The 25,825-nt window shown below is 50.5% G+C and overlaps 1 protein-coding gene across 4 annotated transcripts in view; it reads left to right on the forward strand.

Annotated features, from left to right (window-relative positions):
* The window catches only part of LOC144603142 (large proline-rich protein BAG6-like), a 96,416-nt gene that overhangs the window by 11,323 nt on the left and 59,268 nt on the right, over positions 1 to 25,825 (forward strand). For 2 of the 4 annotated variants that reach the window (XM_078416299.1, XM_078416300.1), the window contains exons 3-6: positions 1,584 to 1,701; positions 3,301 to 3,512; positions 4,920 to 4,991; positions 25,239 to 25,292. In XM_078416299.1, the coding sequence (XP_078272425.1) occupies positions 1,584 to 1,701; positions 3,301 to 3,512; positions 4,920 to 4,991; positions 25,239 to 25,292 (456 nt within the window). The remainder of the gene's footprint in view (positions 1 to 1,583; positions 1,702 to 3,300; positions 3,513 to 4,919; positions 4,992 to 25,238; positions 25,293 to 25,825) is intronic. The other 2 variants (XM_078416301.1, XM_078416302.1) reach the window with 1 other exon arrangement.

Genomic DNA, 25,825 nt, shown 5'->3' on the forward strand with positions numbered 1-25,825 from the left:
TTGTAGATGCCCTCCAAGTCTGGTAGCTGTGTTCCGATGGCCCTCTGAGCTCTATGGACTACCCGCTGAAGAGCTTTCCTTTCTGCCTCCGTGCAGCTGAGGTACCACACAGGGATGCCATGCGTTAGGATGCTCTCTATGGTGCAGCGGTAGAAGGTCGTCAGCAGCTGTTGGGGAAGACCAGACTTTTTCAGTGTTCTTAGGTAGAACAGTCTTTGCTGTGCCTTCTTGACCAGCGCAGCAGTGTTATTGGACTATGTTAGGTCCTCCGAAATGTGAGTGCCCAGAAACTTGAAGCTGGACACTCTCTCCACACTGTCCCCGTTGATAGAGATCGGGGCATATTCCCCGTTATGTGACCTACGGAAGTTGATGATCAACTCCTTGGTCTTGGTGGTATTTAGGGACAGGTTGTTATCCGAGCACCAGTCCGCCAGGTTCTGAACCTCCGCTCTGTAGTTTGTTTCATCACCGTTGGTGATAAGCCCGATCACCGTTGTGTCGTCTGCAAACTTGACAATGGTGTTGGTGTCGAATGCAGGAACACAGTCGTGTGTGAAGAGGGAGTAGAGCATGGGGCTCAGAACACAGCCCTGTGGTGTGCCGGTACTCAGGGTGATAGTGGAGGACAGGTGCGGGCCCATTCTCACTGCCTGCGGTCGTTCCAGCAGGAAGTCCAGGATCCAGTCGCATAATGACGAGCTGAGGCCTAGCTGGTGGAGTTTGGTGATGAGCTTGGTGGGGATGACCGTGTTGAAGGCGGAGCTATAATCTATGAATAGCATCCTCACGTACGTGCCCTGTCTCTCTAGGTGAGTCAGGACAGTGTGAAGAGCCAGAGAGATGGCGTCCTCTGTGGATCTATTTGCCCTGTATGCAAATTGATATGGGTCCAGTGAGTCAGGGATGCTGGATTTGATGTGTGAGAGGACCAGCCTCTCAAAGCACTTCATGACTATCGGGCGTTAGGGCAACCGGGCGGTAGTCGTTCAGGTTGGAGATCTTTGCTTTTTTCGGCACCGGAACTATGGTAGCCGACTTCAGGCACTTGGGGACCGTAGCCAAAGATAATGACAGGTTAAAGATCCTGGTGAATACCTCAGCCAGCTGTTCAGCACAGTCCTTCAGTACCCTTCCTTGAACTCCATCCAGTCCTGCAGCCTTGCGTGGGTTGACACTTTGCAGAGCGCGTTGTACCTCCTGTGTGCTCAGTTGCAAGACCTGTCCCTCCGCCTCGGCTGGGGTTCTTCCACTCAAGGTGGTTTTGCCAGTTTCGAAGCAGGCAAAAAAGGTGTTTAGCTCGTTGATCAGTGCCATATCGCTGTGGGGGCAGGCACCCTGACACCCTGCCACATGCTTCTGGTGTCCGTGGTGTTGAAGTGGTCTTCCACCCGTTGCCTGTGGGTGTCTTTGGCCCTTTGAATACCTTTGTTCAGGTTTGATCTGGCAACACTATGCTGAAGTGTCACCAGATTTAAAGGCATGGACATGGTATTCACTGTAGCTGTTAGACCTGTGAGGGCCACGTGTTCATTCATTGGGCTCTGTTTTGGCTCTGTTACTAATGCTTGTTCCATTTTCAGATTACAGTGAAAGAATTCAAAGACCACATCTCCAGCTCAGTGAGCATCCCTGCTGACAAACAGCGGCTCATTTACCAGGGCCGAGTGCTGCAAGATGAAAAGAAATTGAAAGATTATGGCAAGTGTTAATCTCACATCTCCGCGCTGGAGCTCTCCCCCTTGCCATGCCCACGCTGGAGCTCCCCCCCCCGTGGAGCTCTCACCCCCCCCCCCCCCCCCCCCCGGCGATCTCCATGCTGGAGCTCCCCCCCCCTGTGATCCCCACGCTGGAGCTCCCTCCCACAGTCTCCACGCCGGAGTTCCCTCTGCGCCGGTGCTCTCTCGCGCGATCTCCACGCTGGGACTCCCCCCGCGATCTCAACGCTGGGGCTCCCCCCGCGGTCTCCACCTCAAAGGTCTCCAAATCGGAGCTCCCCCCTTGGTCCCCACCTCGGAGCTCTCCCCGTGGTCTCCGGGTCTGTGCACCTTCCGCATCGGACCTCCCTCCTTGTCGGAACTCACCCCGTGCTCTCCGCGCCGGAGCTCCTCTCCTGCTGTCTCCGACTTGGTACTCCACAGCACCAATAGCACATGGCAAAGTCCGTTACTGACCATGGCGCCCGTACTCCCGGCTCCCAGGCCGCGTTCACTGCTCTCCTACGCAATCCTATGTGAGCGCAGGTTCACCAGGCCATAACATATGACATTCTTGCCATAGCGGGAGTACAGAGAAGGTTCACCAGATTGATTCCTGGGATGGCAGGACTTTCATATGAAGAAAGACTGGATAGACTCGGCTTGTACTCGCTGGAATTTAGAAGATTGAGGAATAGAAACTTACAAAATTCTTAAGGGGTTGGACAGGCTAGATGCAGGAAGATTGTTCCCGATGTTGGGGAGGTCCAGAACAAGGGGTCACAGTTTAAGAATAAGGGGGAAGTCTTTTAGGACCGAGATGAGAAAGTTTTTTTTCACACAGAGAGTGGTGAATCTGTGGAATTCTCTGCCACAGAAGGTAGTTGAGGCCAGTTCATTGGCTATATTTAAGACGGAGTTAGATGTGGCCCTTGTGGCTAAAGGGATCAGGGGGTATGGAGAGAAGGCAGGTACGGGATACTGAGTTGGATGACCAGCCATGATCATATTGAATGGCGGTGCAGGCTCGAAGGGCCGAATGGCCTACTCCTGCACCTATTTTCTATGTTTCTATGTTAACAGCACAGGTTCACCAGATTAATCCCTGGGATGGCGGGACTGTCATATGAGGAAAGATGGGATAGACCGGGCCTTGTATTCACTGGAGTTTAGAAGGATGAGAGGGGATCTTATAGTGACGTATAAAATTATAAAAGGACTGGACAAGCTAGATGCAGGAAAAATGTTCCCAATGTTGGGGGAGTCCAGAACCAGGGGCCACACACAGTCTAAGAATAAAGGGGAGGCCATTTAAAACTGAGATGAGAAGGAACTTTTTCACCCAGAGAATTTGTTGTGAATTTGTGGAATTCTCTGCCACAGAGGGCAGTGGAGGCCAAATCACTGGATGAATTTAAAAGAGAGTTAGATAGAGCTCTAGGGGCTGGTGGAATCAAGGGATATGGGGAGAAGGCAGGCACGGGTTACTGATTGTGGATGGTCAGCCATGATCACAATGAATGGCGGCGCTGGCTCGAAGGGCCGAATGCCCTCCTGCTGCACCTGTTGTCTGTGTCTCCATGTTTCCATCTTCGCCCTGCAGACGTGCACCACAAGGTCATCCACCTGGTGGAGCGGGCACCGCCCCAGGCCCAGCCCGCCACGGGAGGCTCGTCTTCAGCGGGCACCTCCATGCCCCACCCCGGGGGTCCGCGAGGGACACAGGCCGGGCCCCACGACCGCAACGCCAACAGCTACGTGATGGTGGGCACCTTCAACTTGCCAGTCAACCTACTGGACCCTCAGCAGATACAGGTCAGTGGTTGGGGAGCAGAGGGGGAATTGGGCAGCAAGTGGAGCCGGGCACTTCAGATACGGTGCCAACTCTCCCCCCCCCACCCGTGGTGCCCATTCGCTGCCCCTCACCCCTCTCCCCCGCCTGTCCGCCCCCCACACCCTTCGTGCCCATTCGCTGCTCCGCACTCCTCTCCCCCGTCCTGCCCCCCCCCCCCAATCAAAAAGACAACGTTTTGACCACCCGCCTGCCCAACTGTTTCTTTAAACGATGGGATAGTCCCAGCTTCAGAGTCGGGGAATCGAGGACCAGAGGACATAGGCTCAAGGTGAAGGGGAAAAGATTTAATAGGCCCTTCCAAAGCAACAATCTGCAGTTCCTTTCTACATAGGCAAGAGTGGATGTGGAGGGGATGAACGAATGAATACGTTTATTGGACAAGTATATGCACGTACAAGGAATGTGCCTTGGTTGCTCCGCTCACAAATGACAACGCAAACATACAGTTAACAATTAAGAATAAAGCATAACCACGTCCGAAGAGATAGGAATCTGGCCACTCGGCCCATCAAGTCGACTCCAACGTTCAACCGTGGCCAGGCACAAATTGCTGGAGTAACTCAGCGGGTCAGGCAGCGTCTGGCTTTATCTTCACATCATAGGCGCAGAATTAGGCCATTCGGCCCATCGAGTCCACTCCACCATTCAATCCTGGCTGATCTCGGCCTCCGAATCCCATTTTCCTGCCTTCATCCCATAAACCTTGACACCCGTTCTAATCAAGAATTTGTCAATCTCTGCCGTAACAAAATATCCACTGATTTGGCCTGCAACGGCCTCTGTGGCAATGAGTTCCACAGATTAGCCACCCTCTGACTGAAACGTATAAGATTATTAAGGGGTTGGACACGTTAGAGGCAGGAAACATGTTTCCAATGTTGGGGGAGTCCAGAACCAGGGGCCACAGTTTAAGAATAAGGGGTAGGCCATTTAGAACTGAGATGAGGAAAAACTTTTTCAGTCAGAGAGTGGTGAATCTGTGGAATTCTCTGCCTCAGAAGGCAGTGGAGGCCAATTCTCTGAATGAATTCAAGAGAGAGTTAGATAGAGCTCTTAAGGATAGCGGAGTCAGGGGGTATGGGGAGAAGGCAGGAACGGGGTACTGATTGAGAATGATCAGCCATGATCACATTGAATGGCGGTGCTGGCTCGAAGGGCCGAATGGCCTCCTCCTGCACCTATTGTCTATTGAAGCACTAAACGTTATTCCCTTTATCACGCATCTGCACACTGCGAACGGCTGGATTGTAATCGTGTATTGTCTTTCCGCTGACTGGTCAGCACGCAGCAAAAGCTGTTCACTGTACCTTGGCGCACGTGACAATGAACTGGACTGAAACCGATGTTTCCTTTCCGTGTTGTTCCAGCAATCAGTGCAACAGGTGATGGCGGGTTTGGGCGAGGCCGGTCGCAGTGCACGGGTTACAACATCCACTGGGGTAAGTGCGAGTGTGTGTGTCCTTTTGTGACTGCGTTTCATTCGGGCTTGTGGACTTCTCGGGTGCACTGGGTGCTCCCTTTTGAATTGAATTGAATACTTTATTGTGGCAAGTCACAGTGAAATTCTTATCTTGCCAAGGTATGCAAATAGTCGCCCATAAAGTGCCCTTCGAGTCATGGAGTGATACCGTGTGGAAACAGGCCCAACTCGCCCACACCGGCCAACAGTGTCCCAGCTGCCCTAGTCCCGCTTGTCTCCATAACCCTCCTATCCATGTACCTGTCCAACTGTTCCTTTAAACGATGGGATAGTCCCAGCTTCAGAGTCGGGGAATCGAGGACCAGAGGACGTAGGCTCAAGGCGAAGGGGAAAGGATTTAATAGGCCCTTACAAAGCAACAATCGTAGACAGAGTGGATGTGGAGAGGATGAATTAATTAATACGTTTATTGGCCAAGTATATGTGCACGTACAAGGAATGTGCCTTGGTGCTCCGCTCACAAATGACAACGCAAACATACAGTTAACAATCAAGAATAAAGCATAACCACATCAAAACAATACGGATACAACATTACGGTCTAAACATGTTTCAGAGGATGTTTCCCCTGGTGGGAGAGTCCAGAACCAGAGGTCAAGGCCTCAGAATTAAAGGGGCCTCTTTTATAAAGGAGGTGAGGAGGAACTTCTTTAGTCAAAGGGTGGTGAAACTGTGGAACTCATTGCCACAGAGGCCGTGGGGGCCAAATCAGTGGATATTTTTAAGGCAGAGATTGACAAATTCATGATCAGAACGGGTGTCAAGGGTTACGGGGAGAAGGCAGGAAAATGGGATTAGGAGGCCGAGATCAGCCAGGATTGAATGGCGGTATCACAAAATGCTGGAGTAACTCAGCAGGTCAGGCAGCATCTAGGAGAGAGGGAATGGGTGACGTTTCGGGTCGAGCCCCTTCTTCAGACTGATGTCAGGGGCGGGACAAAGAAAGGATATAGGTGGAGACAGGGAGACAGTGGGAGAACTGGGAAGGGGGGGGGGGGGAAGAGAGGGACAGAGGAACTATCTAAAGTTGGAGAAGTCAAAGTTCATACCGCTGGGCTGCAAGCTGCCCAAGCGAAATATGAGGTGCTGTTCCTCCAATTTCCGGTGGGCCTCACTATGGCACTGGAGGAGGCCCATGACAGAAAGGTCGGACTGGGAGGGGGAGTTGAAGTGCTCAGCCTCCGGAAGATCAGGTTGAACATTGACTTCTCCGACTTTAGATAGTTCCTCTGTCCCTCTCTTCTCCCCCTTCCCAGTTCTCCCACTGTCTTCCTGTCTCCACCTATATCCTTTGTCCCGCCCCCCTGACATCAGTCTGAAGAAGGGTCTCGACCCGAAACGTCACCCATTCCCCCTCCTAGAGTTACCGCTGGGTTACTCCAGTATTTTGTGACGCCTTCGATTTGTACCGGCATCTGCAGTTATTTTCCTACACATGATTGAATGGCGGAGTGGACTCGATGGGCCAAGTGGCTTAATTCTGCGCCTATGACTTGCGAAGTTGTAACAGTGCGGGAGCCCCGTGGGCATTATATCTGAGTGGGACAGAGAATTAAAGCAGCAGGTTCCAGGAAGCTCGGTTTGTTCCTGCGAAACGATCTCCCGTCCACATTAGGCTTCCCCAATGTAGATGAAATGTCGTGGACCTCATTGCCGCTGACGGCTGTGGTGGCCAAGTCATTGGGTATTTTCAAAAGTGGAGATTGATGTATTCATGATGAATATGGGTGTCAAATGTCACCGGAAATAAAAGGACCGGACAAGCTCGATGCAGGAAAAATGTTCCCAATGTTGGGGGAGTCCAGAACCAGGGGGCCACACACACAGTCCAAGAATAAAGGGGAGGCCCTTTAAAAACTGAGGCGAGAAAAACCTTTTTCACCCAGAGAATTTGTTGTGAATTTGTGGAATTCTCTGCCACAGAGGGCATTGGAGGCCGATTCACCGGATGGATTTAAAAGAGAGTCAGACAGAGCTCTAGGGGCTAGTGGAATCAAGGGGTATGGGGAGAAGGCAGGCGCGGGGTACTGATTGGGGATGATCAGCCATGATCACAATGAAAGGCGGTGTTGGCTCGACGGGCCGAATGGCCTCCTCCTGCACCTATTGTCTATGTTACTGGGTGAGGGCAGGAGAATGGAGTTGAGAGGGAACGATAGATCAGCCATGACTGAATGATAGATTCTTGGGTTGGTATCGATTGTTTTTTCTGTGTTGACTGTTTTCATGGTCCTTTTAGGCATTTGGTTGCAGAACCAACTTAATGCCAGTAGATGGAGCACTTTGCCAGCAGAGATTCCCCAGTTATGTTTTTAAAACACGCGTTTCACTTTGTAACGGTGACGAGCAGCATCATCTCTTTGGTAAGGCACAAAATGCTGGGGTAACTCAGAGAGTCGGGCAGCATCTCTGGAGAAAACGGATGGACGACATTTCGAGGTTGTGATCGTTGAAAACATTTACAAAGGGCACCGTTCTCTGCTTCTGCTGTCTCTGTTTGTTGTCGTTTGCCTGACTGGGGGTCAGTTGACAGGGCTCGCCACGAGGAGGTCGACAACGTGAGCCCCTACTATGGATGGATACGCAGATGACTTGACCCTACTGCACTCGGACAGGAGTTGGTCAAATGTTGAGGATGTGCTCTCGGCGGATATGGAACTTGTCGTGGGCTACCTTGAGACCTGGAGACTAAAACCGAGTGTGGCAAAAACCACCACAACACCAAAAACCTGAACAACAAGGAAGCTCAACGCCAGCTAACCATCACCCTCAATGGGTCATCCCTACCCTACAACCCATTTCCCACATACCTCGGGGTAAAACTAGATCGGCAGCTGACATAGAAGCAACAACTGGAAGCTCTTCGTGCTAAAGTCTCGGCACGGAACAACCTCCTGCATTGCTTGGCCGGATCGTCTGGAGCGCCAGGACATCTACTCTTCGAACCAGTGCTCTTGCACTCGTGTACAGCGCCGCTGAGTACGCCACCCCAGCATGGTGCCACAGCGCTCATAGTAGCAAGCTAGACGCCACCCTCAACGACACCATGCGGATCATCACTGGCTGCCTACGCCCTACTACGACGGATCTCCTGCCGGTGCTCACAGGTATCGCAGCCGCCAAGCTTTGCAGAGAGTTCTTCGCTCATAGGCTGGTGTGCAAGGCCCCATCGGATGCCAAACATCCTTTGCACCACCTTGCCCAGGATTCACAGCAACTGGGACCTCTACTCCTGTCCTCTCGTTGCCCCTTCTCCCGTCACGCAGCGACCCTCTGGCTCCGGTTTCAACATACTAGGAGCATGGAGAACCAGCTGGGAACAGACATCGTGACCTCCTCAATTCACTGTCGCACCGAACACCACAGCCCCACCCCGGCTCGGACACGCCCCGCAAAGAGTGGGCCGCCCTGAACAGGCTCCGCACAGGGGTCGGCCGGTTCAACGCCAACATGCATCGCTGGGGGTTGCGTCCATCAGCAGCCTGCGTGTGTGGAGCAGACCGGCAAACAGCGCAGCACAGCATTCTCGACTGCACTGTCCTCCGTCCCCCTGGTGGAGGGGTAGACCTCACGGCCCTCGACAACAGCACATTGCACTGGCTACAGCGCCTGGAAGCCGTTACATAACTCCTGCCGCCTCAAACACAAGAAGAAGAGGAAGAGACCATTCTCTGCTCCGTTATAGTCAGTTTGAACAATCATCTTCTGGAAATAATTGACGTGCATTACAATTGTGTTGGAAAATACCATCTGCACCAGCTTCGTTAACTTCGAGAAGAGTCCCGACCCAAAACGTCACCTATCTATTTTCTCCAGAGATGCTGCCTGATCCGCTGAGTTACTCCAGCACTTTGTGCCTATCTTTGGTATAAACCAGCATCTGTGATTAGTCATAGAGAGATACAGCGTGGAAACGGGCCCCTTCAGCCCAACTCGCCCACACCGGCCAACATGTCCCAGCTACGCTAGTCCCACCTGCCTGCGCTGGGTCCATGTCCCTCCAAACCTGTCCTATCCATGTGCCTGTCTAACTGTTTTTTAAACATTGGGGTAGTCCCAGCCTCAACTACCTCCTCCGGCAGCTCGTTCCACACACCCGCCACCCCTTTGTGCGAAAAAGTTACCCCTTAGGTTCCTATGAAATCTTTTCCCCTTCACCATAAACCTATGTCCTCTCGTCCCCGGCTCCCTTACTCTGGGCAAGAGACCTGTGCATTCCTTGTTAGAACATCATCTCATTGACTTGTGGGATATAGACTTTATTCAAGAGGCGATTTTGCTGGCTAACTCTACTGAGAAAGGAGATTAAAATGGTTGCAATGTGAAATTTTCTGTCTTGTTCATTTCAGTCTATTAACATTGTGGTAAAATACAAATTTAGATTTGTCCTTTAAGTGAATTTGAAGTGTGTTACCCAAAAATGGTTATATATTTTCATATGACTTCGCACCTGTTTGTTTATGGGGTGAGATCTTACTGGCAATGCTAGAATTTATTGTCTATTCCTATTTGCTTCTGATTAAACATCGTAATATAATGTTAGCTTAATGGAACATTTGCAAAACCCCAGTCCTGACCTCATATCGACCTCCTTGGAGACATTTGAACTATCTTTTATTGGACTTTATCGTTCTCTAAATATCCACTGTGGATGGCTTGATTGTATTCATGTATAGTTTTTGTCTAGATATCGAGTGGTACGGTGGGTAGAGTTGCTGCCTTACAGCGCCAGAAAACCAGCTTCGATCCTGACCTGAGTGCTTTTTTAACGGAGTTTGTGCGTTCTCCCTGTGACCATGTGGGTTTTCTCCAGGTGCTCCAGTTTCCACCCACACTCCAAACACGTGCATGTTAGTAGGTTAATTGGCTTTTGGTTCAAAATTGTCCCCAGTGTGCAGGATAGATTTGGCGTACGGGATGATCGCCCGTCGGCACGGACTCGGTGGGCTGAAGGGAGAAAATCCAACGCGGTCTCGGGGAGAACGTACAAACTCCATGCAGACAGCACCCGTAGTCATGATTGAACCCAGGTCTCTGGCGCTGCAAGGCGGAAACACTGGCACTAAGGTGGCAACTCTGGCACTGTAAGGCGGCAACACTGGCACTGTAAGGCGGCAACACTGGCACTGTAAGGCAGCAACACTGGCACTGTATGGCGGTGACACTGGCACTGTAAGGCGCCGACACTGGCACTGTAAGGCGGCTACTCTGGCATTGTAAGGTGGCAACACTGGCACTGTAAGGCGGCGACACTGGCACTGTGAGGCGGCGACACTGGCACTGTAAGGCGGCGACACTGGCACTAAGGCGGCGACACTGGCACTGTAAGGCAGCAACACTGGCACTGAGGCTACAACACTGGCACTGTAAGGCGGCAACACTGGCACTGTAAGGCGGCAACACTGACACTGTAAGGCGGCAACTCTACCGCTGCGCCACTGTGCGTTAGATGGATACAGATTAAGTGCTGCAATTCGCTATCACCCTTCCACACCGATCAGCCAAAACATTATGACCACTGACAGGCGAAGTGAATAACATTGATTATGTTGTTACAATGGCACCTGTCAAGGGGTGGGATATATTAGGCAGCAAGTCTGTTCTTGAAGTTGACGTGTTGGATGCTGGAGAAATGGGCAGGAGTAAAGACATGAGCCACTTTGACAAGGGCCAAGTTGTTATGGCCAGACGACTGGGTCAGAGCATCTGTGAAACGGCAAGGCTTGTGGGGTGCTCTGCTAAAGGATCTGTTGCTAATGTTTTGGTGCCAGATACCACAGGAGACCTTCAGGGGTCTTGTAGAGTCCACGCCTCGGTGCTGTCTTGGCGGCACACGGAGGACCAACAGCATATCGGGCAGGTGGTCACAATGTTTTGGCTCATCGGGATATGTCCAGCATGAACACAGTGAGTCAAGTGTTCTCCAGTGTCGTGAATTTCCACAATGTCTCTCTGTCTCGCTCTCTCTCTCTCTCTCTCTCTCTCTCTCTCTCTCTCTCTCTCTCTCTCTCTCTCTCTCTCTCTCTCTCTCCGAGGCCGCCTTGCATTGTCGGGCCTGGCAGCACGTCAGCTTGCGGGCACGATTGCGGCCATATCTGATCTCATTGCCGTGGGCTGCATCGCACTTGGGATGACCTCGAACGAGATCCTACTTTGGATTGCAGTTTATAATCCGCGCACTTGCCTCCACCTGTACATCCTGCCTTGTCTTTCCGTGCCATCACACTTTAAGTGTTGCGTTCAGATCTTCATCTGATGCTGGTGGGGGGGGGGGGGGGGGGGGAGAACAACAAGCATTGGAATGTGCTGGCAAAACCACGCTGGAGACAGGCGGTCCTTTGTAGACCCGGTGTCACGTTTAAAAGCGGACTGGTTGGCGGCACGATGGCGCAGCAGTAGAACTGCTGCCTCGCGGCGCCAGAGACCCGCGTTTGATCCTGACCACGGGCGCCTTCTGCACGGAGTTTGTACGCTCTCCCCATGACCCGCATGAGGTTTTCCCAGGTGCTCCGATTTCCTCCCGCGCTCCAAAGACGGACGGGTTTGGTAGGCTCCTTGGTTTGGTAACATTGTTGATTGTCTCCAGTGTGTGTAGGATAGTTTTAGTGTGCAGGGGTTTCTGGTCGGTGTGGGCTGAAGGCCCTGTATCTCTAAACTATATTCCACACATCTGGTTCTCCGGTTTCCTCCCACTTCCCAAAGGTTGGGGGAAGTCCAGAACCAGGGGCCGCACACAGTTTAAAAATAAGGGGTAGGCCATTTAGAACGGAGATGAGGAAAAACTTTTTCAGTCAGGGCCACTAGGGCCCTAGTGAGACCGCACCTGGAGTACTGTGTGCAGTTTTGGTCTCCAAATTTGAGGAAGGATATTCTTGCTATTGAGGGCGTGCAGCGTAGGTTCACCAGGTTAATCCCCGGAATGGCGGGACTGTCGTATGTTGAAAGACTGGAGCGACTAGGCTTGTATACACTGGAATTTAGAAGGATGAGAGGAAATCTTATCGAAACGTATAAGATTATTAAGGGGTTGGACACGTTAGAGGCAGGAAACATGTTCCCAATGTTGTGGGAGTCCAGAACAAGGGGCCACAGTTTAAGAATAATGGGTAGGCCATTTAGAACTGAGATGAGCAAAAACTTTTTCAGTCAGAGAGTTGTGAATCTGTGGAATTCTCTGCCTCAGGAGGCAGTGGAGGCCAATTCTCTGAATGAATTCAAGAGAGAGCTAGATAGAGCTCTTAAGGATAGTGGAGTCAGGGGGTATGGGGAGAAGGCAGGAACGGGGTACTGATTGAGAATGATCAGCCATGATCACATTGAATGGCGGTGCTGGCTCAAAGGGCCGAATGGCCTCCTCCTGCACCTATTGTCTATTGTTTTTCGGCTAATTGGCTTTGGTACACAACACTTGTCCCGAGTGTGTGCAGGATATTGTTGGTGTGCGGGGATCGCTGGTTGAGGTGGACGTGGCGGGCCTGTTTCCATGCTATATCTATAAACGAAGCTAAAAACACCATTCCTTTGGCCCGAACCTGGAGTGTGAATGAAATTTCACACTAGGTTCAGTTTTAGTACCTTAAAAAGACCCACTACTTTTACTTTTGGCTCGATTGTAATCATGTATAGACTTTCTGGTTAGCGCACAATCAAAAGCCTTTTGACAACCTGCTAAACTTGAGTTTAGTTTCGAGGTACAGCGCGGAAACAGGCCCCTTCCACCCACCGAGTCTGCGCCGACCAGCGATCCCCGCACACTAGCACTATCCCGACACGCACTGGGGACAGTTTTACATTCACACCAAGTCGATTAACCTACCTGCACGACTTTGGAGTGGGGGAGGAAACCCATGCAGGTCACGGGGAGAACGTGCAAACTCCGAGCAGACAGCACCCGTAGTCGGGATCGAACCCAGGTCTCTGGCGCTGCAAGGCAGCAACTCTACCGCTGCGCCACCAGGCCGCCTTAACTGAAGGCAAAAAACGCGCCAACTAATGAGAGGATATATTGTATTCTTCACAGTCGAAACATCCAAGGATTTTTAATTTTTTTAATTTAAATTTTTTTTTTTATATAGAGATACAGCGAGGAAACAGGCCCTTCGGCCCACCGCGTCCGCGCCGCCCAGCGATCCCTGCACTACACACTAGGGACAATTTTTACATTTGCCCAGCCAATTAACCTACATACATGTATGTCTTTGGAGTGTGGGAGGAAACCGAAGATCTCGGAGAAAACCCACGCAGGTCACGGGGAGAACGTACAAACTCCGTGCAGACGGCGCCCGTAGTCGGGATCGAACCTGAGTCTCCGGCGCTGCATTCGCTGTAAGGCAGCAACTCTACCTCTGCGCCACCGTGCCGCCCATAGGGATTATGGATACGTGTTGTGCAAAATTAGATTCTAGCCTCATTGCAAAATTTGGAGCTTTTTTGCTATTCCTCTCAGGTTTAATGTATGAGGAGAAAATAAATATTTAGCTTCTCCCCCATTTAAAATAATGAATGTGGATAGAACAAACTGCAGATGCTGCTTCACAAGAAGGGACACAAAGTGCCGGAGTAACTTAGCGGGTCAGGCAGCATCTCTGGCGAAGGTGGATAGGTGACATTTTGGGTGTGGGCCCTTCTCTTCAGACTCTGTCTCAGATTGAACCTATTGTAAAAACATAGGTGCAGCAGGAGGCCATTCGGCCCTTCAAGCCAGCACCGGCATTCATCGTGATCATGGCTGATCATCTACAATCAGTAACCCGTGCCTGCCTTCTCCCCATACCCCCTGATTCCGCTCGCCCTTAGAGCTCTATCTAACTCTCTTTTAAATTCATCCAGTGAATTTGCCTCCACTGCCCTCTGAGGCAGAGAATTCCACAAATTCACAGCTCTCTGGGTGGAAAAGTTGTTTCTTATCTCAGTTTTAAATGGCCTCCCCTTTATTCTTAGATTGTGGCCCCTGGTTCTGGACTCCCCCAACATTGGGAACATTTTTCCTGCATCTAGCTTGTCCAGTCCCTTTGTAATTTTGTACATCTCCATAAGATCCCCTCTCATCCTTTTAAACTCCCAGTCTTTCCAATCTTTCCTCATATGACAGTCCCGCCATCCCGGGGATTAACCTGGTGAACCCACCCTGCACTGCCTCAATAGCAAGGACGTCCTTCCCCAGATTAGGAGACCTTCTTCAGAATTAATCTATTATGCTTCAACATTAGCTTGTGGTTGGGAATCTTCCATCTAATCATCCATTCAGTGTGTTATTTTAAGGCAGTTCCACCTAGACTAAGCACTTCACGGAAATCAACTCATTTACCCTGTTAGAAGCCACATTTTGTCATGACACGCAAACCCATTCAGATTAGGTGAATCACCTTAAAACGCTAGTTTGTAAGAGTAGCAGCAATGATAGGTAGAAAATACACCGATCAGCCAAAACATTATGACCACTGACAGGCGAAGTGAATAACATTGATTATCTTGTTACAATGGCACCTGTCAAGGGGTGGGATATATTAGGCAGCAAGTGAACAGTCAGTTCTTGAAGTTGACGTGTTGGATGCAGGAGAAATGGGCAGGAGTAAAGATCTGAGCGACTTTGACAAGGGCCAAATTGTTATGGCCAGACGACGGGGTCAGAGCATCTGTGAAACGGCAAGGCTTGTGGGGTGCTCCCGGTCAGCAGTGGTGAGTACCGACCGACAGTGGTCCGAGGAGGGCGGCACGGTGGTGCAGCGGTAGAGTTGCTGCCTTACAGCGAATGCAGCGCCGGAGACTCAGGTTCGATCCTGGCTACGGGCGCCGTCTGTACGGAGTTTGTACGTTCTCCCCGTGACCTGCGTGGGTTTTCTCCGAGATCTTCGGTTTCCTCCCACACTCCAAAGACGTGCGGGTTTGTAAGTTAATTGACTGGGTAAATGTAAAAATTGTCCCCAGTGTGTGTAGGATAGTGTTAATGTGCGGGGATCGCTGGGCGGCACGGACTCGGTGGGCCGAAGGGCCTGTTTCCGTGCTGTATCTCTAAATCTAAAAATCTAAATCTAAACCACAAACGGCGACAGAGAGTTGTTGGGCGCCCAAGGCTCATCGATGCGCGAGGGCAACGAACCGACAGAAGGTCGACTGTGGCACAAGTCACAGAAAATGTTAATGGTGGTGACGGGAGGAATGTGTCACAATACACAGTGCATCGCACCCTGCTGCGTATGGGGCTGCACACGGAGGACCAGCAGCATTTTAGGCGGGTGGGCAGAATGTAATGGCTCATCAGGTCATAATGTTTTGGCTGATATCACTTCCATCTGTGTGTTCTTCTGTATCGTGTTCATTAGTGAAAGGAACAGAATTAGACCATTCGGCCCATCAAGTCTACTCCGACATTCAGGGCCCTGGTGAGACCGCACCTGGAGTACTGTGTGCAGTTTTGGTCTCCAAATTTGAGGAATGATATTCTTGCTATTGAGGGCGTGCAGCGTAGGTTTACTAGGTTAATTCCCGGAATGGCGGGACTGTCATATGTTGAAAGACTGGAGCGACTAGGCTTGTATACACTGGAATTTAGAAGGATGAGAGGAGATCTTATCGAAACGTATAAGATTATTAAAGGGTTGGACACGTTAGAGGCAGGAAACATGTTCCCAATGTTGGGGGAGTCCAGAACAAGGGGCCACACACAGTTTAAGAATAAGGGGTAGGCCATTTAGAACTGAGATGAGGAAAAACGTTTTTCAGTCAGAGAGTTGTGAATCTGTGGAATTCTCTGCCTCAGAGGGCAGTGGAGGCCCATTCTCCGAATGCATTCAAGAGAGAGCTAGATAGAGCCCTTAAGGATAGCGGAGTCAGGGGGTATGGGGAGAAGGCAGGAGCGGGGTACTGATTGAGAATGATCAGCCATGATCACTTTGAATGGCGGTGCTGGCTCGAAGGACCGAATGGCCTCCTCCTGCACCTATTGTCTATCATGTCTGATCTATCTTTCCCTCTTAAACCCATTCTCCTCCCTTCTCCCCATTACCCCTGACAACCGTGCTGATCAAGAACCAGCGGTCCCCGCGCGTTAACACAATCCTACACTCACCGGGGACAATGTGCATTTTCTATACCAAGCTCATTAAGCTACAGTCCTGTACCTTTGGAGTGTGGGAGGAAAGGGAAGGTCTCGGAGAAATCCCACGCGGTCACAGGGGGTGTGACCATGTGCGAAGGAAAGCTTTTTACACGGGAAAGAAAAACACTGAGGAAGGGTCTCGACCCGAAACGTCGCCCGTTCCTTCGCTCCAGGGATGTCCCGCTGAGCCACTCCGGCATTTTGTGTGTCTCCCTTCGATTTTAAACCGGCATCTGCAGTTCCTTCCCTACGCAAAACAAAACCCCGTCACTTCCTGAAGCTGATGCCAGTTTGTAAAATCCACTGTTGTGAAATTTATTGCGGGTAAAAGTGCTTCTGAACAAGAGCGTGTGAAACACGACCTGTTCATTTTTTCATCAGAAGACACTGTGATGAAATGTATAAATAATTGGAGTTGAGATGCAGGTCAGGTCCTTGCACAACCCAAGCTGTCGATTTGCAGACATAGACATAAATAAAAGGTACAGGAGGAGGCCATTTGGCCCTTTCGTGCCAGCACCGCCATTCATTGTGATCATGGCTGATCATCCACAATCAGTAACCCGTGCCTGCCTTCTCCCCATATCCCTTGATTCCGTTTGCCCCCAGAGCTCTATTTAACTCTCTTTTAAATTCATCCAGTGAATTGGCCTCTGTGGCAGAGAATTCCACAAATTCACAACTCTCTGACTGAAAAAGTCTTTTCTCACCTCAGTTTTAAATGGCTTCCCCTTTATTCTTAGACTGTGTGTGTGGCCCCTGGTTCTGGACTCCCCCAACATTGGGAACATTTTTCCTGCATCTAACTTGTCCAGTCCTTGTATAATTTTATACCCCTCTATAAGATCCCCTCTCATCTTTCTAAACTCCGATGAATACAAGTCCAATCTTTCCCCATATGACAGTCCCGCCATCCCGGGGATTAACCTGGTGAACCTAGGCCGCACTGCCTCAATAGCAAGGACGTCCTTCCTCAAATTAGGAGACCAAAACTACGCACAATACTCCAGATGTGGTCTCACCAGGGCCCTAATGTGTCTGCAACTTCTTGTTTTGAAAATTAGCCCCTGATGTTTCATTAAGACTCGTTTGTCTTTGCAACTCCAATCACTTTACCTGGTTGTAAGACCTACTTCCTACCTGTGTAGGCAGGGGCCAGAATGCGAACTGCCAATAAGCTTGTGAAAGTGGTGAATGGAAAGTTCATAAGTTCTAGGAGCTGAATTAAGCCGTTCGGCCCATCAAATCTATTCTGTCATGGCCGATCTATCCTTCCCTCTCAACCCCATTTTCCAGAGTCTCTTGTCCAGAGTAGGGGAATTGAGAACCAGAGAACATAAATTTCAACAGAGGGGGGGGGGGGGGGGGAAAGATTTCATAGGAACCTGAGGGGTGACTTTTACACAAAGGGTGGTGTGTGTTTGGACGAGAAATCGGAGGGGGTAGTTGAAGCAGGTACTATGGCGACGTTTCTGAAACATTTAAACGGGTAGGCAGACAGTTTAGTTTATTGCCACGTGTACCGAGGTACAGTGAAAAGCTTTTGTTGCGTGCTAACCAGCCAGCGGAAAGATAGCATGATTACCATCGAGCTGTCCACAGTGGAAAGATACGTGATAAGGGAATAACACGTTATGGTAAGGTAAAGGAAGCAAAGTCCGATCAAGGATAGTCTGAAGGTCACCAGAGAGATAGACAATAGACTAGATGCAGGAGGAGGCCATTCGGCCCTTTGAGCCAGCACCGCCATTCAATGTGATCATGGCTGATAGATGGTAGTTCAGCACTGGATGGATGGGGCATGGCTAGGTCAGATTTAGAGGGATATGGGCCAAACGTAGACAGGCGGGACTATAGACAATAGGTGCAGGAGGAGGCCATTCGGCCCTTCGATCCAGCACCACCATTCAATGTGATCATGGCTGATCATTCTCAATCAGTACCCCGTTCCTGCCTTCTCCCCATACCCCCTGACTCCACTATCCTTAAGAGCTCTATCTAGCTCTCCCTTGAATGCATTCAGAGAATTGGCCTCCACTGCCTTCTGAGGCAGAGAATTCCACAGATTTACAACTCTCTGACTGAAAAAGTTTTTCCTCATCTCCGTCCTAAATGGCCTACCCCATATTCTTAAACTGTGGCACCTGGTTCTGGACTCCCCCAACATTGGGAACATGTTTCCTGCCTCTAACGTGTCCAACCCCTTAATAATCCTATACGTTTCGATAAGATTTCCTCTCATCCGTCTAAATTCCAGCGTATACAAGCCTAGTCGCTCCAGTCTTTCAACATATGACAGTCCCGCCACTCTGGGAATTAACCTGGTGAACCTACGCTGCACGCCCTCAATAGCCCTAGTGGCGCGGCGGTAGAGTTGCCGCCTTACAGCGAATGCAGCGCCGGAGACCCGGGTTCCACCCCGACTACGGTCTCTGTCTGCACTGAGTTTGCACGTTCTCCCCGTGACCTGCATGGGGTTTCTCCGAGATCTTCGGTTTCCTCCCACACTCCAAAGACGTGCACGTCTGTCGGTTAATTGGCTTGGTAAATGTGAAAATTGTCCCTCGGTGTAGGATGGTGTTAGTGTGCGGGGATCGCTGGTCGGCGCGGACATAGTGGGGCGAAAGGACCTATTGCCGCGCTGTATGTCTAAACTAGTGTCGATGGGGCATGTTGGTCGGTGTGGGCAAGCTGGGCCTGTTTCCACCAAGTATATCGTGCGATAAATGAGCGTGCCAATAGATGGTGCTTCAACCACCGCCGTCTACTGGAGTGCATGATTTCACATCTGCCGATTTAAACTCTGCAACTCCACTTTGCTGAGCTTGTAGATGTGTCTGTGCGCTGTCAGAACAAGCCACAGGCCAACTCTGTGGGTGCAGACGTCTGAGGTGTGGAACAATCAGGAGTGAGTCACACACCGGAGGTTAGTTGGGAAAGTTCTGCATCGGATAATGGATGTCAGGAGTTGATGGGACCCAAGCAATAGATTTATACCACGCACGATGTGGCGTGATACCTGGCTCTTGACGTGGCGAAGTCCTCCACCTTTTGAAGTGGCTCCTGGCTAATTTCCTTCAATTAGTGCAGATTCTGCACCATGGGTTCATACACCGATCAGCCAAAACATTATGACCACTGACGGGCGAAGCGAATAACATTGATGATCTTGTTACAATGGCACCTGTCAAGGGGTGGGATATATTGGGCAGCAAGTGAACAGTCAGTTCTTGAGGTTGACGTGTTGGATGCAGGGGAAATGGGCAGGAGTAAAGACCTGAGCGACTTTGACAAGGGCCAAGTTGTTATGGCCAGACGACTAGGTCAGAGCATCTGTGAAACGGCAAGGCTTGTGGGATGCTCCCGGTCAGCAGTGGTGAGTACCGACCGACGGTGGTCCGAGGAGGGCAAAACCCACAAACCGGCGGCAGGCAGGGAGTTGGGCGCCCAAGGCTCATCGATGCGCGAGGGCAACGAAGGCTATCCCGTCTGGTCCGAACCGACAGAAGGTCGACTGTGGCACAAGTCACAGAAAATGTTAATGGTGGTGACGGGAGGAATGTGTCACAATACACAGTGCATCGCACCCTGCTGCGTATGGGGCTGCACACGGAGGACCAGCAGCATGTTAGGCAGGTGGTCATAATGTTTTGGCTCATCAGGTCATAATGTTTGGCTGATCGGTGTGTACCTGTGACTGGACACTGCTGGTAGTGGCTGTTATTGCTAATGTTCTATAGCTTAGTGGCTGTGCACTGCAGTCGGAGCCAAAGCTGTGTGCAAAATTGCTTACAATTTATTGTGAATGAATCTGTAGTTCATTATCGCCTGGTGCCATCCATGTAAGATAGTCTGACGAGGGAAATCACTCGCACACGCGCCTTCCAGCGCCAGAGACACGGGTTCGATCCTGACTACGGGTGCTGTCTGTACGGAGTTTGTACGTTCTTCCCGTGACCTGCGTGGGTTTTCCCCGGGTGCTCTGGTTTCCTCCCGCGCTCCAAAGACGTGCAGGTTTGTAGGCTGATTGGCTTGGTTAAATTGTCAATTGTCCTTGGTGTGTGTGTGTGTAGGATAGTGTTGGTGTGCAGGGATCGCTGGTTGCTGTGGATTCGGTGGGTCGAAGGGCCGGTTTGCAAGCTGCATCTCTAAACTAAACAACACGCGCACACACACACACACACACGCGTGCACGCACACACACGCAGACACACGCGCGCAGACACACACACGCAGACACACACACACACATACACACGCAGACACACAAACACACACACACAGACACACAAACCCGCACACACGCAAACACACACACGCACACACAAACACACGCACACACACACACGCAAACACACACACGCAAACACACACACGCACACACACACAAACACACGCAGACACACAAACACACAAAAACCCGCACACACAAACACAAACACACACACACACGCACACACAGACACCTTGAGCTTCCCAATCTTTCTCACTATTCCTTCTCTCCTGAGATGCTGCCTGACCTGCTGAGTTACCCCAGCATTTTGTGAAATAAATACCTTGAAGTTACTGGGCTACATCTGGACTAACATTTCTCTTCCTTTCACCCGCTCCCTCCAGCTCAGGCCCTCGAGTCCTGGCAACATCCTCGTGAATCTTCTCTGTACCCGTTCCAGCTTAATGACATCATTCCTGTAACAGGGTGACTAAAACTGAATACAATGCTCTAAAAGTGGCCTGACCAGTGTCTTGTGCAACTGTAACATGGACCTCTCAACTTAGTTTAGTTTGGAGATACCGTGTGGAAGCAGGCCCTCCAACCCCCCCCCCCCCCCCCTCGAGTCCACGCCAACCAGTGATCCCTCCCGTATAGTAAGTATGATAAAATGCTGGAGTAACTCAACAGGTCAGGCAGCATCGAGAAGAGCAGGAATGAGTGACGTTTTGGGTCGAGACATGCAATCCTAATTGCACTGGGGATAATCTACAATTTTTTACCAAAGCCAATTAACCTACAAACCTGAGGTATTTATTCACAAAATGCTGGAGTAACTCAGCAGGTCAGGCAGCATCTCGGGAGAGAAGGAATGGGTACCTACCCATTCCTTCTCTCCCGAGATGCTGCCTGACCTGCTGAGTTACTCCAGCATTTTGTGAATAAATACCTTCGATTTGTACCAGCATCTGCAGTTATTTTCTTATATTATTTAACCTACAAACCTGCACGTCTTTGGAGTGTAGGAGGAAACCGAAGAAAACCCACGCAGTCACGGCAGAACGTGCAAACTCCGTACAGACAGCACCCGTATTCAGGATAGAACCCGGGTCTCTGGCGCTGTAGGGCAGCAACTGTACCGCCGCGCCACCGTGCCGCGCAGCATCACGAGTGCTTTTATACTGGAGCCGGAGATCTTGGTAGTCGTTTGTGTCTTGATTGTTCCTGTTCCAGGACGCCGCTGCTTGACAGGGGGTGTCCACTTGATTAATTGACGCTGGAGTTTTTCCCCCTGGCTGGAGTTGGCGAGGAGGTACAAGCCAAGGGTCTCACGAGTATCCGAGCTTGCTTTCTGTTTCCATCGGAAGCCACGTTTAAGTGCAATGGGCATCTTGTGTCACACAGCCTGGTGCACAAGGAGTCAAAAATAGCAGGCACAGAAAACTGGAGTAATAGACAATAGACCATAGGTGCAGGAGTAGGCCATTCGGCCCTTCGAGCCAGCGCCGCCATTCACCATGATCATGGCTGCACCACCGTTCAATGCGATCATGGCTGATCATTCACAATCAGTACCCCGTTCCTGCCTTCTCCCCATACTCCCTGACTCCGCTAACTTTAAGAGCTCTATCTAGCTCTCTCTTGAAAGCATCCAGAGAATTGGCCTCCACTGCCTTCTGAGGCAGAGAATTCCACAGATTCACAACTCTGACTGAGAAAGTTTTTCCTCATCTCCGTTCTAAATGGCCGACCCCTTATTCTTAAACTGTGTGTGCCCCCTGGTTCTGGACTCCCCCAACATCGGGAACATGTTTCCTGCCTCTAACGTGTCCAATCCCTTAATAATCTTATACGTATCAATAAGATCTCCCTTCATCTTTCTAAATTCCAGCATATACAAGCCCAGTAGCTCCAGTTTTTCAACATACGACAGTCCCGCCATTCCGGGAATTAACCTAGTGAACCTACGCTGCAAGCCCTCAATAGCAAGAATATCCTTCCTCAAATTTGGAGACTCAGTAGGTCTCTTGAGAAAAGGAATAGGTGACGTTTTGCATCGAGACCTTCTTCAGACTGAGAGTCAGGGGAAAGGGAAACGAGAGATATCGACGGTGACATAGAGGGATACAGAACAAATAAATGAAAGATTTGCAAAAAAGTAACGCTAATAAAGGGGCTAGGTGAAAATGAGTTACAGACAATGGGACTCAACAAGACGGCTTTGAAGCTAATACGACTTGGGTGGGAGAGAGAGAGGGGATGAGAGGGTTACATGAAGTTAGAGAAATCAATGTTCATACTGCTGGGGTGTAATATTCCACATCGGCGAAACCAAACGCAGGCTCGGCGATCGCTTCGCTCACCATCTGCGCTCGGTCCGCGTTGGCCAATCTGATCTCCCGGTGGCCGAGCACTTCAACTCCCCCTCCCAGTCTGACCTTTATGTCATGGGCCTCCTCCAGTGCCATAGTGAGGCCCACCGGAAATTGGAGGAACAGCACCTCATATTTCGCCTGGGCAGCTTGCAGCCCAGCGGTATGAACATCGACTTCTCCAACTTTAGATAGTTCCTCTGTCCCTCTCTTCCCCTCCCCCTTCCCAGATCTCCCTCTATCTTCCTGTCTCCACCTATATCCTTCCTTTGTCCCGCCCCCCTGACATCAGTCTGAAGAAGGGTCTCGACCCGAAACGTCACCCATTCCTTCTCTCCTGAGATGCTGCCTGACCTGCTGAGTTACTCAAGCATTTTGTGAAATAAATATCTTCGATTTGTACCAGCATCTGCAGTTATTTTCTTACAGTAATATTCCAAGGATAAATAAGATTTAAAAAATGATATTAGTAAGGTAAAAAGACAATATTAAAAAATAGGTAAAAAGACAATATTAAAAAGAATCAACATATATGATTTGAAATGTGTTTATGAGTTCAGAAGCCTGATGGTGGATACTGTTCTTAAGTCTGGTGGTACGCGCAGCCATACTCCTGTATCATCTGCCTGACGGTAACAAGGAGAACATCCTGCGTGCTGGGTGGCTGTGGTCCTTTACGATGCTGCGTGCCTTCCGCAGGCACCGCCGGTAGAAAGTGGCATGTTGGCCTTCATAACAAGGGGAGTTGAGTATAGGAGCAAAGAGGTCCTTCTGCAGTTGTACAGGGCCCTAGTGAGACCGCACCTGGAGTACTGTGTGCAGTTTTGGTCTCCAAATTTGAGGAAGGATATTCTTGCTATTGAGGGCGTGCAGCTTAGGTTCACTAGGTTAATTCCCGGAATGGCGGGACTGTCATATGTTGAAAGACTGGAGCGGCTAGGCTTGTATACACTGGAATTTAGAAGGATGAGAGGGGATCTTATCGAAACGTATAAGATTATTAAGGGGTTGGACATGTTAGAGGCAGGAAACATGTTCCCAATGTTGGGGGAGTCCAGAACCAGGGGCCACACACAGTTTAAGAATAAGGGGTAGGCCATTTAGAACGGAGATGAGGAAAAACCTTTTCAGGCAGAGAGTTGTGAATCTGTGGAATTCTCTGCCTTGGAAGGCAGTGGAAGCCAATTCTCTGAATGCATTCAAGAGAGAGCTAGATAGAGCTCTTAAGGATAGCGGAGTCAGGGGGTATGGGGAGAAGGCAGGAACGGGGCACTGATTGAGAATGATCAGCCATAATCACATTGAATGGCGGTGCTGGCTCGAAGGGCCGAATGGCCTCCTCCTGCACCTATTGTCTATTGTCTAAAATGTCCTGAAAGGCCAGGAGACATTTGCCAGTGCCGTCTTCACCACTCTCTGTAGTGGCCCAGGATTGAACGTTCAGTGTGGGAATGGGCCGGGGAATTGAAGTGTTTGGCGACCGGGAGATCAGACAGGTGCAGGCGGACTGGGCAAAGGTGTTTAAGTGGAACGATCGCCCGGTCTCGCCGATGCTAATGGAATGTTGGCCTTCATAACAAGAGGATTTCAGTATAGGAGTAAAGAGGTTCTTCTGCAGTTGTACCGGGCCCTGGTGAGACCGCATCTGGAGTATTGTGTACAGTTTTGGTCTCCTAATTTGAGGAAGGACATCCTTGTAATTGAGGCAGTGCAGCGTAGGTTCACGAGATTGATCCCTGGGATGGCGGGACTGTCATATGAGGAAAGATTGGAAAGACTAGGCTTGTATTCACTGGAGTTTAGAAGGATGGGAGGGGATCTTATAGAAACATGATGCAGGAAAAATGTTCCCAATGTTGGACGAGTCCAGAACCAGGGGCCACACAGTCTTAGAATAAAGGGGAGGGCATTTAAAACTGAGGTGAGAAGGAAATTTTTCACCCCGAGAGTTGTGAATTTGTGGAATTCTATGCCACAGGGGGCAGTGGAGGCCAAATCACTGGATGGATTTATGAGAGAGTTAGATAGAGCTCTAGGGGCTAGTGGAATCGAGGGATATGGGGATCAGCCATGATCACAATGAATGGCAGTGCTGGCTCCTGCCCCCATTGTCTATTGTCTAAAATGTCCTGAATGGCCGGGAGACAGTTGCCAGTGCCGTCTTCACCACTCTCTGTAGTGGCCCAGGATTGATCGTTCCGTGTGGGAATGGGCCGGGGAATCAGACAGGTGCAGGCGGACTGGGCAAAGGTGTTTAAGTGGAACGATCGCCCGGCCTCGCCGATGTAGAGGAGTCCACACCTTGAACAACAGATACAGTGGGTGAGGTTGGAGGAGGTTGCAGGTGAACCTCTGCCTCACCTGGGAGGACAGAGTCGAGGGAGGAGGTATAGCGACAGGCGTTGCATCTCCTGCGGTTGCAGACTGTCACCTGAGGCTGGGAGCAGCTATTTATTTCATGATTGGTGCTTTCTCCCCTTCCCCCCTCCCCCCCCCCCCCCCCCCCCCCTCACACTCCGAAAGGGTGACGGATCTTCGGTGGATATGCACATCAATGTGGAACAGAGTCCCATCCAGGTAACTTCGCTTTCTCTCCTTTATTACTTTCTTTCCATCTATTTCCCCCCCCCCCCACCCTCTTCCATCTTGCTCGTCCATTCCCACCTGGAAGACCATAAGACTCAGGAGCAGAATCAGGCCATTCGGCCCGTCACGTTTGCTCCGCCACTCAATCGTGGCTGATGTGACTTTGCCCTCTCAACCCCATTCTTCTGACGTCTCTCAGTGTCCCTTGACGCCCTGACTCGTAAAGAACCCATCGGTCTCCAATTTACAAATACCCAGTGCCTTGGCCTCCACCACCATCTGTGGCAATGACTTCTACAAATTCACCACCATCTGACTAAATACATTCCTCCTCCTTCTAAAGATATGTCCTTTTAATCTGAGGCTGTGGTTCTAGATCCTCCCACTACGCTATCTAGGCTATCTACCTAAACATCCTGTCCACAACGCTATCTAGGCCTTTCATTATTCGTAGGTTTCAATCAGGTCCCCCCTCAAATCTTCTAAACTCCAGCGAGGACAGGCCCGAAGTCGTCTTACGACAA

The sequence above is a fragment of the Rhinoraja longicauda genome, chromosome 19 (assembly GCF_053455715.1).
Source record: "Rhinoraja longicauda isolate Sanriku21f chromosome 19, sRhiLon1.1, whole genome shotgun sequence".
In the NCBI taxonomy this organism is placed as follows: domain Eukaryota; kingdom Metazoa; phylum Chordata; class Chondrichthyes; order Rajiformes; family Arhynchobatidae; genus Rhinoraja; species Rhinoraja longicauda.